At 39.9% G+C, this 14,216-nt stretch overlaps 1 protein-coding gene across 3 annotated transcripts in view; it reads left to right on the top strand.

The window, feature by feature from the left end:
* The window catches only part of FBXL2 (F-box and leucine rich repeat protein 2), a 42,617-nt gene that overhangs the window by 24,725 nt on the left and 3,676 nt on the right, over positions 1–14,216 (top strand). For all 3 annotated transcript variants that reach the window (XM_015854168.2, XM_032442427.1, XM_015854169.2), the window contains exons 4-13: positions 569–643; positions 3,915–4,009; positions 7,195–7,263; positions 7,351–7,446; positions 7,755–7,881; positions 8,071–8,145; positions 9,854–9,984; positions 11,396–11,456; positions 12,795–12,839; positions 13,400–13,456. In XM_015854168.2, the coding sequence (XP_015709654.1) occupies positions 569–643; positions 3,915–4,009; positions 7,195–7,263; positions 7,351–7,446; positions 7,755–7,881; positions 8,071–8,145; positions 9,854–9,984; positions 11,396–11,456; positions 12,795–12,839; positions 13,400–13,456 (831 nt within the window). The remainder of the gene's footprint in view (positions 1–568; positions 644–3,914; positions 4,010–7,194; positions 7,264–7,350; positions 7,447–7,754; positions 7,882–8,070; positions 8,146–9,853; positions 9,985–11,395; positions 11,457–12,794; positions 12,840–13,399; positions 13,457–14,216) is intronic.

Raw genomic sequence — 14,216 nt, forward strand, 5'->3', positions numbered from 1 at the left:
GTGTTCTTTATTCCTATTTTTCGGAGTATGTTTTTGTTTCTCTGCCTTTTACTTTGTTTTGCTTTGAAGGACTGCTTCAACAGCGAATAACAAACTATCAAATGTGTAGGTAACTCAGCACATGGAAAGGCCTGATCCCAGCAGTGGAAAGTCAGCAATGTTCTGAAAGGCTTGTCACAGGATAGTAACTTGTGAGGTTGAGGAACTATGGTTTTATTGGAAAATGTCTCACATGCATTTACTTTTCTCTCCAAATATATCTAGTTAAATCATGCTGTGTATGTGTTTTGAATTTCATTGCTTGCTTGCTTGCTTTCTTACACATTTTATGGGTATAAGACTCTGAAGTGTGATCCATTTAGGAGATCTGAGCTTAATTTAAACAAATGTTCTGGTTTTAACTAGTTAATATTTTATTATTAATATCTGCTATTACATTTTGTTTGTTTAGAAAGTGCTATCCAAATGTTTATTCTTACGTATTTGAGAGTTTGTTGTATTGGAATTGCTGAGAGGAAAACAAAGGGAGCAGGCAGTGACATTTGTAACTCTTATTTGTTTTCTGTAGGCATGGAATGTTTTAGCTCTGGATGGAAGCAATTGGCAAAGAATAGACCTTTTTAATTTTCAGACGGATATAGAGGTTAGTGTCCATGTTTATTTCATTCCTCTGGTGATGCTTAAGAGCACAGCCCATTTTAAGTACCTCATAGACTCTCCTTGAGTTCACATTTTAAAGGCTAAAGTTCAGCATATTAAAGCAGTAAAGGGGTGAATGGGCAACTCTCTATTTGACTGTTTTACACTGATGATGTTTTTGAGTTTTGCTTGGAAGCAGTGTATCAGATAATTTGCATATGTTGTATGTATGCAGAGTTCTAGAAATTCAGAACTGATAATTTCTAGAAAACAAAGTTATGAGCAGTGTCTCTGGATTCAGTGAGATGCTCAAAGTGACTCATTACCTTGAGGGAAGATTGTGTTGCTTGTCTCTAGTCTCTGTGAGAGTGCCACCTAGTGCTGAAAGCTCTCTGAGTACTTGTCTTTGGACAGAGACTGAAGCAACAAAATGGTAAAAATCCTTCCTTACTGCTGATCTGGCCTGGATTTGTTTTGTTCTGTACCTTACTACCATTTTATCAACATTTCTTTCCTATGGCTTGAGCCTTGACTGAAATGCAGGTTCATGTGGATTAAAATCCTTTTCAGCATGTAATGAAACAATTAGGGCAGCCATGTTCCATAAGAAAAAACACATTTGTATTAATGTTATAGACGTGCATAAGAAAATAAATTATGACATTGAAAAATGAAGACCAAAACCTACAGGAGATACAGTTCCTTAATTTAATCTAAACTAGTTTATTATTCGCAGTTGGTAATGCAAATTAAGCTTCGAATACAATAATGAATTTGCTTCTGAATTTTTGCTTTTAATTACATAAGTAAAATCCAAATGGGGGTCATTTGGTATATTTTGCAAACCCAATTTAAAGAATTCCTGAAGCTTTACAGTCATAAAGAGTAAAATTTCTCACTGTTCTCTTAAAATTTTATTGCCAACTCCTCTGCTATACTGATATTAAATATGAGAATCTGGCAGAGGGAGGAGAAAGACTTTTGGAATCTGCAAGTAAGTGTCTAAGATGTTTTGGGGCTCTAATGTCATCTTTTTCACCTGCCTTTAAAAAACAACCTTGTGTTTCATGTTTGCCAAGATATAAAAAGCAAAGCCCACCAGACTGGTGGCCTTTCTCTTGGCCAGCTTTTTTCTGAAGCCTTTTTGCTGTATAGAAAATGTGTTGTGCTTTTACATTTATGCTGAGTTTGTCTTTATTGAACCTAATGGCGTTGCCCTTTGAGATGTATTTGTAGCCTGGTGTTAAGGAGAGTGAAAGAAATTAAATTATGATCCCGTTTCTCTGTAAGGACCCATTGTGGTTTTGAGGATTATTTCCTCACTATATTGTGTTTAAGTACATTTGTAATACGTGAATGCTTAAAATTTATTCATAACTTAAACCAGTGATCACTGCATAAATTAGTTTTGAATGAGGTGCATTCATTTTCAGTGCTAAAGCCCTGTTTTAGAATCGCAGAATCATAGAATCACAAGGTTAGAAAGGACCTACAACATCATCCAGTCCAGCTGTCCTCCCATTACTACCCACTAAGCTACTAAAACCATGTCTCATTTTTCTTTAAGCTGTTTTAGTAATGTATTATCTGTTTTTGTTGGTAGACTTAAGGACAGGTAAGAGCTACTAACTTCATTTGGCAGCTTTATTGCTCCATTGGTTGTTGTACTGTTTGGTGATGTTTCACAAAACATCCAGCATTACTTGATCTGAAACTGTTCGATAATGGAAAATCATGTTTTGTTGTATAGTTTTTCCTTTTTGAGACCTTGGATGACATAGAACAAACCAAGAAAAATATATTCCTATACTATAAAGGATTATTTTTTTCTGCTGCAAACATGTGTGAAAATCTTCTTAAAGTTAAGTGTTCCTTAGGATCTGTTGCACTGTGGTACCTAATATAAGCTGGAGTAATTTGAAGAACTAGTTTTTGAGTGACACTATATTATTCAAATACCTGAACGCATTTTACTGTACTTGTCCTTTTTAATATACTGTTTTGGTGGGTTTTTAACACGCTTCAAGTAATAAATGGGTATAAGAACATGTAGGTTACTATTTGTTTCTGTTTGCTTTGAATAATGCGTTAGATTTTGGAGTCCCCCCCCACAATGTAGATTGAGCCTCCGTTGTATGTAATTCACTGAGAAGACTTTATCCTGATAGTAAAGGTAGTTGACCTCGACTGGAAAATAATTCTGAGTCACTGGAGAGCTCTAAAAAATATTTAATTTTATGAAGCAGGTCAGGTAGGAAGTTTTGTTTGTAAACTGCTGCATAACATGAGAAGTCTCGTGGCATTTCCAAATGGTCAAAACAGATATGCAAATAAATATAACTTTGAAAGGGTAGGCTCTGGCAAATCTTCTGGATGTGACTGAAGTGCTCTGGAGTACTGTGTCCAGGTCGAGGGCCCCCAGTAGAGGAAAGATGTGAACCTTTTGGAGGGGTCCGGAGGAGGGCCACGAAGATGAGCAGAGGTCTGGAGCACCTCCCCTGTGGGGACAGGCTGAGGGAGCTGGGTTTATTCATCCTCGAGAAAAGAAGGCTGTGGGGAGATCTCAATGCAGCCTTCCAGTGTTTAAAAGGGGATTATAAACAGGAAAGGAATCTACTTTTTATGAGGGTAGACATTGATAGGACAAGGGGGAATTGTTTTCAGCTCATGGAGGGAAGGCTCAGATTAGATATTAGGGGGAAGTTCTTTATGAACAGACTGGTGAGGTGCTGGCACAGCTGCCCAAAGAGGCCGTGGATGCCCCATCCCTGGAGGTATTCAAGATCAGATTGGATGGGACCCTGCGCAACCTGGTCTAGTACCAAATCTGGAGGTAAACTTGATGATCCTTGAGGTCCCTTCCAACCCAAGCTATTCTGTAAAACAGGACTTATGAGAGGCTGTAGCTCAGTGTCATGTGCTAGCCTAAGCACATTTTTGTGAATAATGTAACCTTGTGTGCTGGAGTAACAACTGGTTGTTGAGGAACAAGGTGCCTCCTGTTGTGCTTCTGGGCAGTTCTGCAGATTTCTTGCAAAACTAACAGCAAAATTAATGGGTGGGGTATTGCTGAAGCAAAAAATTGAGCCACGTATGGTAAACTCAAAAAGAGAACTAAAGATTGAAGTGAGCAGCACTTCTCTCATTGGGTAACTCTTTTTTCTTAAAGTAGAAAAGGAATTTCAAAGAGATACGGTTCTGTTGGGATTTTTAATTTGCTAAGAATGTTGTGCCAGAATAAAACTCAACAAAATCTTCCTTTTATTTGGTTTAAGGGTCGTGTTGTGGAAAATATATCGAAAAGGTGCGGTGGGTTCCTGAGACAACTTAGTCTGAGAGGATGTCACGTTGTTGGAGACTCCTCTTTAAAGTAAGTAATGTCCTAGGCTACGACATTGCTTTTGTTCCAAATATTAGGAAATAAGTCATTATTGGTAGATTTGTTTGGATATAAGTAATATCTGATGATCAAAATGGGACACTTAATTGCTAAGTACCTTAGCAGTGACTAAATGAGCCATCAGTTTGAGAACGAAGTATAGCTACTTTTTTTCCCCCTTAGAAATGAATTTAAAAAGATGTATTTTTCTTTTCTCTCAATTTTCAAGCATTTTAAATGTTTTTAGGTTTGTACTTTGGTGACCTACTGGCATAATTTCATCAGGATTAGTAGCCAGATTATAGTTTTTGTTTAGACGTGAGGTGACCGTAGCAATGGGAGAAAAACTAAAGACTGATGCAGTTGAGTGCCTGCCAAATTGGGAAGGGTGTGGGATTCTCTTATTTCTGTAATGTAAGAACAAACAGGCAGCAGAAGCATCTCAGGGAAGCTGGCCCTTCTTTATGCAGTAGATGAGTTGAACAGTGCAGCTTGTTCTCACAAGATACTTTTAATCCCTGTAAGCTTTTTCTATATGTAGACTGATGATCCAGATTCCTCTGCGGGTATTTCTTTGTTTATTTAACCCACTGATCTTACCTCCTGCTGAAGGGGCCCCTGTTTGACAAGTCCTTGAGGACTCAGAATACTGGGAGCCAGGCTCAGGATACAACTTCTTGGCAGCTGTTGCTCCTTCCTCACTGTCACAGCAGTCTAAGCTGGGTGATGTTCGGTCTGACTTAGTGTGGCTGCTCTTTTGTGAAGTCATTGAGGTAGGAAATGCTGAGATTTGGAATGGAACTCTGATCAGCTTTGGGCCAGAGGTTTGTTGTGTGGTTTGTTCTGAGACTAGAAGTGTTTTGTTGACTCATTCTAAACAGTCTTTTTTCCTGTTTTCTCAATCTTCCTAGATTTGTCTTACATGATGCTAAAGATCTAGAATCTGATTCAGTATTCAAATAGTAGGGGTTTTATCGGATCTGTGGAATTAATTCCTCACATCCATTTTGCTAATACAAGAAAAAGATACTCCTGACAGTTATGGTTCTCTGAATCCAGCAGCTGGTTCAGCAAGAGATTGTTTTAGTAACACAGGCAGACATCCTGACTTCAGACCCAAAGGTTTCCTTAGAAGTTTCCTTTCCCCTGTGTGCAGGTCAGGCCCGGGAGTCCTCACAAGCCATCTCCCTGACTGCTCCATGGGGTGTTGCCACCTTCAAGCAGTCTTGTCTCCTCTGAGGAAAGTGTGTTATCATTTCCTTCCCAGATGACTGGCAACTGCTGTAAAAAAAAGAAGTGGCCTTAACCACAGTTAACTTTCTGCAGCATCCCTGCCAGTCCCAGAGCATATATGCAGATGGCCCCTATGTCCTCAGTGGGGAAGGTCTGGAAATAGAGGAGATGGGGAAGGCATGTTTGCAGAGGGGCTCAAAATAAGGGGATAGACAGGAAAGAAATAAGAAAGGTATAAGGAGGAAAGATGACAGTAAGCAGGAAATTCTGCTCTTCATCCACCTTCCCCCTTAACTTTCATATTCAATCTAGGCTTACAAATACTAATTAAAACACTAAGGCTAGGGGCCTGCAGTGAATAGAACCAATAAATGCAAGTGGATTCAGGTACTAGTGGTGTCTCAGAAGAGGACTGGAGTTGTGATGTTTTTGAATGGCAGTGTATTTAGGAAAGAGGTATTTAGAGTAAGTATGTCTAGCAGTTCAGCATGTAGCCCGTGTGCATCAATGGGTCGGTGGGGCTAGTTGTGCAAGCAGGAAATAGGGCAGGGTTAGCAGAGACCAGCTGCTGGGCTGGTGGCGCTATACACAAGTGCATCTGTAATAACTGGTATAGGTGGCTGTGTCTGAGACACTTCAGAAAGTACAGTGGTTCACCCCTGAAAAATAAGCGGGTTGTATTGAAATTAACCACTGAAAGATAAACACGTGAGCTTTAAAACATTAAGGTGAGACTTACTGGGACTTTTTCAGTATTTCTGGGAGTGGTACAAATTATCCATTTTTTTTCTTCTTTATCCGCAGTTTATTTAAATACAGGCAGGTATCAAAGCAGGTTTTGGCTATGCGGGTGCTGAATGTTTGTGGCATCTGTGTACAGACACACCCCTGCTTGAATCTCACAGGTTGTTCCTGCAAGTTATTACAGAGCGTAACGTCTTCTCAAGTGATCTGAAGAATGTCTAGACTGCAAATCTCACTCCAGTAGGTGCAGTTTGGAATAGCTGTTTTGAGAATTCAAGTGGAAACTATCACCAGTGTAACTGCTGCTGGTTTTGTTGTTTGTTTTTTTTTTTCCATTGTTTTCAATTCACACGGGAGAGCCAGGAAGTTGTTACCAGCTGAGTGTGTAGTCGGATCTGTTAACCAGGGCAGGCCTCCAGACAAGAATGTTTTTGTGTGTTTCCTCCACCCCTGCCAATAAAATCCATGCAGTTGGAGGAAACGCAGGCATAAAAACAGTGTTCTGAAATGCACTGCAGCTGTAAACATTACTCTGCAGAGATGAAAAGAAAGTTGATGCTTTTTTTTGGGGGGTAATTAGTATAATGATATATACAGGCTTTTAGTGGTGTAATAGCTATAATCATCTTTAGCGTGCATACCCAGTGGTGCACACAGATGCATTTTAATTTTTAAAATCATAAATAACTAATTTAGAGCCCACAGGGCTTTCCTTAGTAGTCCAAGTAGATTAGGTCCCAGTTCTGTGTTGTGCAGGGCATGTTCTTTTTGTTTGATGTGTGAGTGAGCTCCTTGATAGAGCCTACAGAAGCTTCAGTGATGAAATGTGTAACAACCCTTCCCAGCAGCTTAACTACACTTAGTATGTAACTGATGTGCCATTCCAACCTTTGTGTTGGTTTCCTTAATGATTTTAGTTAAGGCGTTCAAAACAAATCAGTTCTGTTTAATGGCAGAAATAAACACCTCTCTCAAATGGTATTTGAGGGAGGAACAACACTTAGTTTCAGGAGTTACCCAAGACGGAAACTTGCAGTAGCAAAATAAGGCAATCACAGGAACAGATGTTTTTCTCTACGGCTTGAAGGTGAAGTTTTTTGCCCGAGATGGGAAGGAGTTATGGGACGTAGCGCACTCTAGTGACTGAATTGTAACTTCTGGCGTTATAGTAATTCTCCAGCTTTTTATTGCTGTTTTAGGACCTTTGCACAGAACTGTAGAAACATCGAACACTTAAATTTAAACGGGTGCACAAAAATCACTGACAGGTAAGTCAAAGGTTTTTTTCTGTTCGATGGTGACATTTGGAAAAAGAAGTAGCTGAAGGTATTTTTAGTGTGTCTGCTGTTTTGCAGCACGTGTTACAGTCTTAGCAGATTCTGTTCCAAGCTGAAACATCTGGATCTGACATCTTGTGTAGCCATCACAAACAGCTCTTTGAAAGGTCTCAGGTAAGAAGATGTAGTGTTTTGTGTTAAAGAATTTAAAGAACTGTTCAATATATAATAAAGTTTTAAGACAAAACCACAGTGTTGAACCTTAATACTGTGCATCAGCACTGGCTGTATCTTGTATCTAGCACTTCTTGGGTGTAGACAATGATGTTTGTGTGTGGTCTTTTCTCGTTACTTTTCTGTGGAGGCCTGGCATGGTCCACTGGCTATCATTAATTTCTAACAGTGTGTTTAATTTGGGTTTCCCACTGTTATGACTATTTGAAGGCTGGATTTAACTTTATGTATTTTTTTAATTCTCCCAGTGAGGGTTGCAGAAATCTGGAACATTTGAATCTTTCCTGGTGTGATCAGATTACGAAGGATGGTATTGAAGCACTGGTGAAAGGGTGTAGTGGACTAAAAGCTCTATTTCTTAGAGGTTGCACACAGGTACATAACTGCTTGGGTGATCCTTTAGGAATAAATTTTTTCTTTTGGCTTTTTGAAATCTCCATGAATTTAAAAATTGTATTGTTTTTGTTGTAGTCTTTTGTTCAGTATTACAAGATGAATACGTTCCTTTGGTTTGCTTATAATTTCTTGTTTCTTTTCCTTTGTCCAATTTAATTGCTGATACAGTTAGAAGATGAAGCACTGAAACACATTCAAAATCACTGTCATGAGCTTGCAATCCTGAATTTGCAGTCCTGCACAGTAAGTATTTGGTACTTCAAAGGATACATTTCTCTAGGAATCTTAAACCATTTCCAGATGAATGACATGCTTAAATAATTCAGATAGTACATGTCTGCAGTTCAGATAAGTTTGTGTGTAATAGATGTCTTGTGGAATATGCTGGCAGCTCCACAGCCAAGTGTGGATTTACAGTGCGTATTTTTTTCATCATTCTGTCTTTTGACTATAGACTCTCTAGAGTAAGAATTAACTGCATTCATTCAACTCTGGTGAATTGTGTATGTGCTAAAACATGCAGTGTCACAGATGTAGTTCTTGTTCTCCCATCTGTTAAGGTCAAACATTTTGACCTGTTCATAATGTTAAGATTTCTAATTGAGCAGAAGCCATATTGTGGGCTACATAATGGAGAGTAAAATCTATTGGCATCGTAACTGAGAATGATTCGGAACCATCTAAATAGCAGAATGGCACCCTTCTTTAACAGTAATGGAAGCAGGCCTTCATTTCTAATGAAATAACTGGGAATCATTCATGTTTATTAGATGGTACTTAGAATACGCACAATTTAGGTTTGCTGCATTATGTCTGCTTTTTCTTTATTTTTGATTTAACTTTTTAGGATTGAGATAGGTCTTGAAATGTAGTTACATCACTGCTCATCTGTTAATAATAATTGCTGGAGCATGCCATAAAATCTGCTTGAGTTCAAGCACTGAAATCTGTTTCATCAGTTGATGCTTCATGGGACTATTTTTTGTTCAGTATGTTGAAGTGTTTGGGGGAGGAACATAAGGTGATATCCTTTCACGCTGAACTGTGGTTTCCCATCCTATTTGCATCTTTGAAAGGTGATGTTTGTAGTAATGGTTAGAGCAGTAGTGGTTTGTTACTGTAGCAGTGTTAGCATCCATAGGTGGGAGGCTTATAAAAGAAGTGTGTACTTTTAATATGAAATATGGTAGAGGACCTTGTTACCACTGCAAGAGTAATGTTAGTCCAGGAAGGAAGACTTGCCTTGCCATGAAAGATTAGCCATTTGGCAGAAAAATGAAGGTCTTGGAGTAGGAACAAGTGGAGGAAAGCACATGTTTTCCAAAGCAGAGGACCTCTAAACAAACAGATATTTGCTCACGCATCCAATAATGTAATTCCTGTTGCTGTTTCATGGGACGACCTGGGGCTGCTGCCTGTGTCGGAGAGATTTTTTTCTTCATCTTCCAGATCGAGAAAGACTTTGTGCTTCAGTCTGTCAACTACAGAACAGCTTTGAGAAATGAAAACTCAGTTCTTTGAGTCTGAATGTAGCTGAAGGATATTTACCGCTAAGTGTAAAATAGGTTTTGTAGCTGTGATTCTCCTGCTGTTGAACAGGAGTGAGACATCTTGCATAATGACAACTGCATTTAAAAAAAGAAAGAAAGCGCTGTATGAAAACTGTAAAGCAAATGCAAATTAAAAGAGAAATGAGAAGAGAAAGATCTCCCTCTTCAGATGGCATTTGGGCAGTATTCTGTGTTTGGAAAAATGCCGAGAGGGGAAAGAATTGTCTATGTTGATTATTTTCAGTGTTATCAGTAAACGTTTTATCATAATGGCATTTTTTGGTTGAAAATCCACAGGTTGTCCATGGTTACGTACAGGGTGACAAAAAGTTCAGAAATGTGACTTGAGTTTTTGTTCCTGCCAGACAAGTAACAGAGCGATTTCAACTTCTGTGTTGCAGCAAATTTCAGATGAAGGTATTGTAAAAATCTGTAGAGGATGCCATAGACTTCAGTCACTGTGTGTTTCGGGCTGTTGCAACCTTACAGATGCTTCTCTCACAGCACTTGGTCTAAACTGCCCAAGGCTGAAGTGAGTATCTCGTGAGCATGTTGTGTGTATGTATGTCGTGCTGTTACTGGCCTGATCTGTGAGTTTCAGTTCTTTAGATATCAGCTGATATCCATGAGTTTGGTTTAGCTGTGCATTACCTTTATAGTGAAAACATTAAGTTAGAGGTATCAGCTGAATGAAAACTAAAAGGCTGTTCCTCAGCACAGCTATAGAACAAATGTAGTCTGTTATATATAGAAGAAAGAAGAATTAATAGATGACAAATACACATGCAGATCCTGTAAGTTCAGTTCTTCTAGCTGAATATTATGAACCACGTGAGAGTAAGATAAAGCCTATTGCTTTTTTTTAGTATCTGTAGTTGTGGCATGTCTTGTAGTATTTGTGATTTTATGCAATTCTTTATGCTGAAAAACTAAAAAAAAGAAAGGTAAATTATATCTGAATATTTTTTGTGCAGATTTTGTTATATACACATTGTTGTTATGCTCTGTAGTGCATCGTGGCAGTCTTGAACTCTGGTATGGAGTACATTAATGTCTGCAGGCACTGAGGCCTCTGGTGTTTGTGGGATGCATTTCAGGTAACAAAGGATGAGGAGCTGGTTGGAGTTTTTCTTTTCTGGAGCAGGTTCTTCTCCAACCACTTTCTTAGTGCTTTCTGTAGCAAGCGTAAGAGTCTAACGTACTTTAAGAGCAGCAAGTTAGACCATGGAGGTAAAGCTGGTTTTGTCTCCATCTTTGCACACTCCTGGTGCCTGATCTTCCATTGGGATGGCAGAAGCCAGTGTGCTGGTGTGCAGAGTTCTTGTTGCTCACAGGGTGACCAAAGAGCTTTTGTTACTTCAGAAAACTTTTCCCTGAGACAGCTGAGGAGTGATGATCGCCCTCATGTTGCCATTCATAATCACAAGAGCTTCTCCTTGGGGCCAAGTAAACTTTTGCCTCACTCAACTGTGTCCCATAAGAAAGCTGTGCTGTTATTAAGACTTTTGCCTTTCTCCAGTTCTCTCAATTCCCAGCTCACATGGGAAATAGAAATCTAAAGCGCTATTAATTGCACAGATCTTTCCAGGAGAAGTACAAGTGTAGCTAGAATTGTTTTCCTCTAGAAAATAGTATCTTCTTAACAGGCAGTAGTCACTCCTGGTGGGAATCCTGCCTTTGGTATGAAAGCTGCTGGTCCTCAGCTGAGCCGCGAGGGGGAAGGCAGCCGCCATGAAGAGAGAGAGATCCTGTACTGTGACTATTAGAATCTTCTCATAAGCTGGATCCAGAGTCTGCCCACTGCTTTATAATTGCCAGTCAGTGTGAAAAATAGGCGTGTGCCTTTGCTATTAAGAGCTTTTGAGTCGCACACAACCTCTATGTCAAATACACTCTCTTTCTCCTGTATTAACATTCTGCTTTACTATTTCCAACTTTTTCAGGATTTTGGAAGCTGCAAGATGTTCACAGCTCACAGATGCTGGTTTTACCCTGTTAGCACGGGTAAGGCTCATTTCAGAAAGTTAGAGCTCACCTTGTTTTCATTGCTGCTGAGCAGCTGTGAGTTGATGTTGTCCTGCTGGGAAGGAATATGAGAAAGAGAAAAGTCAATTAGGAGTCCATTGGAGGGGAGGGGACAGGATTTAAATCTATTTTTATTTCTGGACTGCTCTTAGAGCTGCAACTAGATCTGTTTTGCTAATAGATTCCTTCTTGGCTTTTTTTTTTTTCTGTTTTTTTTTTCTTTTAGTATGTATAAATTGAATTCATTCTGCTTAGCATAAGCCTTAACATTGTTACACGTTCCAGCCAAATTTCCCATTTAAAGATGACAAATACCCTTGTCATATTTGCATCCAAAAATATCATCATGTAGTAGATTATTCTGAGCATCCCTTGAAGCTTCAGAATGCTTTCAGCCATATGCTACAAACTGTGAGCACTTGTGCTGTGATTCATGCTGTGGAAAGGTAAGCATATTGGCTGCACCAAATGCCTGAAGTTACACTTGTATGCTTGTTGGTTTAGGAAAGCTGAGCACAAAAACACGCTGTGTAAATAGGAATAATTTACACTGCTGGTATATTGCATGAATGAAAATCTTTCCAGCCACGGTGGTTAAACGTAGTGGTTTTCAATCATTCATCACTGCAGCCAGGGGCTTTCAGTTGTCACTTCAAGCCTTTTTCTGTGAGCTGCAATTAAACGGTGCCCTCCTGTGCCTGCTGGTAACAATGGCTGGGGGTTGGTCTGAGCAGCGTGGCACTGCGTGTTCTGCTGTGAGCTCACAAGGTGACATCATTTTCTTGAAACTAGTCACGATCAGATGTCATAAGCAATTAGAATCATAGAATTGCTCAGGTTGGGAAAGACCTTAAAGTTCATTGAGTCCAACCACAACCCAGCAATACTACCCTAACAACCCTCCGCTCAATGGTGTCCCTGAGCACCACATCCAAATGGTTTTTAAACACATCCAGGGATGGTGACTCAACCACCTCCCTGGGGGGCCTATTGCTGTACTTAACAAGCCTTTCTGTAAAGAAGTGTTTCCTGATATCCAACCTAAACCTCCCCTGTGCTGATGACACAAATGTTGCAGGGCAAGGAGGGCCCAGCATCGTTAAGAGAAAAGGCTGGAAATGTAAAGGTTTTGAGAGGGAGACGTTGTATTGCTTGTGGGGTTTTTGGTTGTTTTTAACATTTGTTCTTTGACGGTGGTCAAATAGTTGCAGGGATTGAGCTCACACTTTCCTCTTGAAGATTATGCTTTCCCACATCATTGTCCTTGCACATTACCTTACATCTGATTTCATCTTAGCTGTTTTTTGTTTATTTTAGAATTGCCACGAGCTGGAGAAGATGGACTTGGAAGAATGTGTTTTGGTGAGATTTCCTTTAAAGAAATATTGAACGCCAAGTGTGGGAATGTAGTACCAATAACAGCATAGAATCACAGAATCTTAGGGGTTGGAAGGGATGTCTGGGGATCACTGAGTCCACCCTGTGCTGAAACAGGTTCCCTACAGGAGGTTACACAGGGAAGCGTCCGGGCGAGTTCTGCGTGTCTCCATAGAAGGAGACTCCACAGCATCTATGGTCAGCCTGTTCCAGAAACATCAACACTTGGAATTAAATTTGCTTTGGTGGTTTGGGTTGTTTTTTTGACTGGGGAGGGGATGGGGGTGCGGGGGGGGGGGGGGGGGATGGGGGTAAGTGCTGTGTACTGAGAGTAAATAGAAGCAATTATGTGGAAATTCTGTACAAGGAAATGCATTGTGAGTAACAGCTGGTTGGGTGTTTGCCAGAGAAGTGTATGGTGGAGGAAAAAAAACAGCTTTAATCTGATAAGGAAAGGGATGTCTTACTCGATCGTTGCCCCCACATGCACACACCTCACCACTGTTGGCAGCTGACTGTTGTTTGTTGCTGTTTTTCACTTCTAGATAACTGACAGCACCTTGATACAACTTTCTATACACTGTCCTAAACTACAAGCATTGGTAAGTGTAACATTCTGTTTGTGAGCTTCAACACCTGATACGCAACTCTTCCAGCATCCCTGTGGATCTGTGACATAAAGAACAGAATGTCCACTGTGTAGCTACAAAAATCCCCTTGAGTAGTACGGTACTGTCCAAAAAAAGGAAGTTCCCCCTAAGTACTCTGTAAGAAGTAATTAATTATTAGTTAATTATAATTAATCACTGGATTGCCCTTAAAGCAGGGGCACCCCTGTTTAGGGCCAGTTGTCTGTTAAGCGTAGATTTTTTACATGCTACTTGCAATGTACCTGTGAGAACCTGTATCTTTCTAATCTGCTCTTAGATGGGATTAGAGGATGGCTTGCTGCTTCATTAAGTGAATTGTCTTATGATTGGCTTTTCCAGCTCAGTGTTACTAAGGCAGCAAGGTGGCAAGGGATGGCTTTTAGAGAGCCTGATTCGGTATTTGTTGCTGATGGTTTTTATTTTCACTTGCTAATTGTCCCACCTCATTTCTATTCCATAGTTCGTAACATTAAGCCAAACCAGAGTTGTCAGGGGATGTGGAGTCACTTACATGGTCTGTGCCTCTGTGATGGATATGTTTTTGTGGTGTCGTCCCAGCAATCACCGGTACTTGCAAGAGATCTTTTGCACCAGTTCTGCCAGTGCTTCACCAGAGAGATCACAGAAATTAATAACTTTAAAGTATTTTTCTTAACCTGCTGCTGTTTGCTAGCACAGATGAGCGCCTTTGTCTGTTAGCCCACAGATGGGG

This window comes from Coturnix japonica, chromosome 2 (genome assembly GCF_001577835.2).
Source record: "Coturnix japonica isolate 7356 chromosome 2, Coturnix japonica 2.1, whole genome shotgun sequence".
Taxonomy (NCBI): domain Eukaryota; kingdom Metazoa; phylum Chordata; class Aves; order Galliformes; family Phasianidae; genus Coturnix; species Coturnix japonica.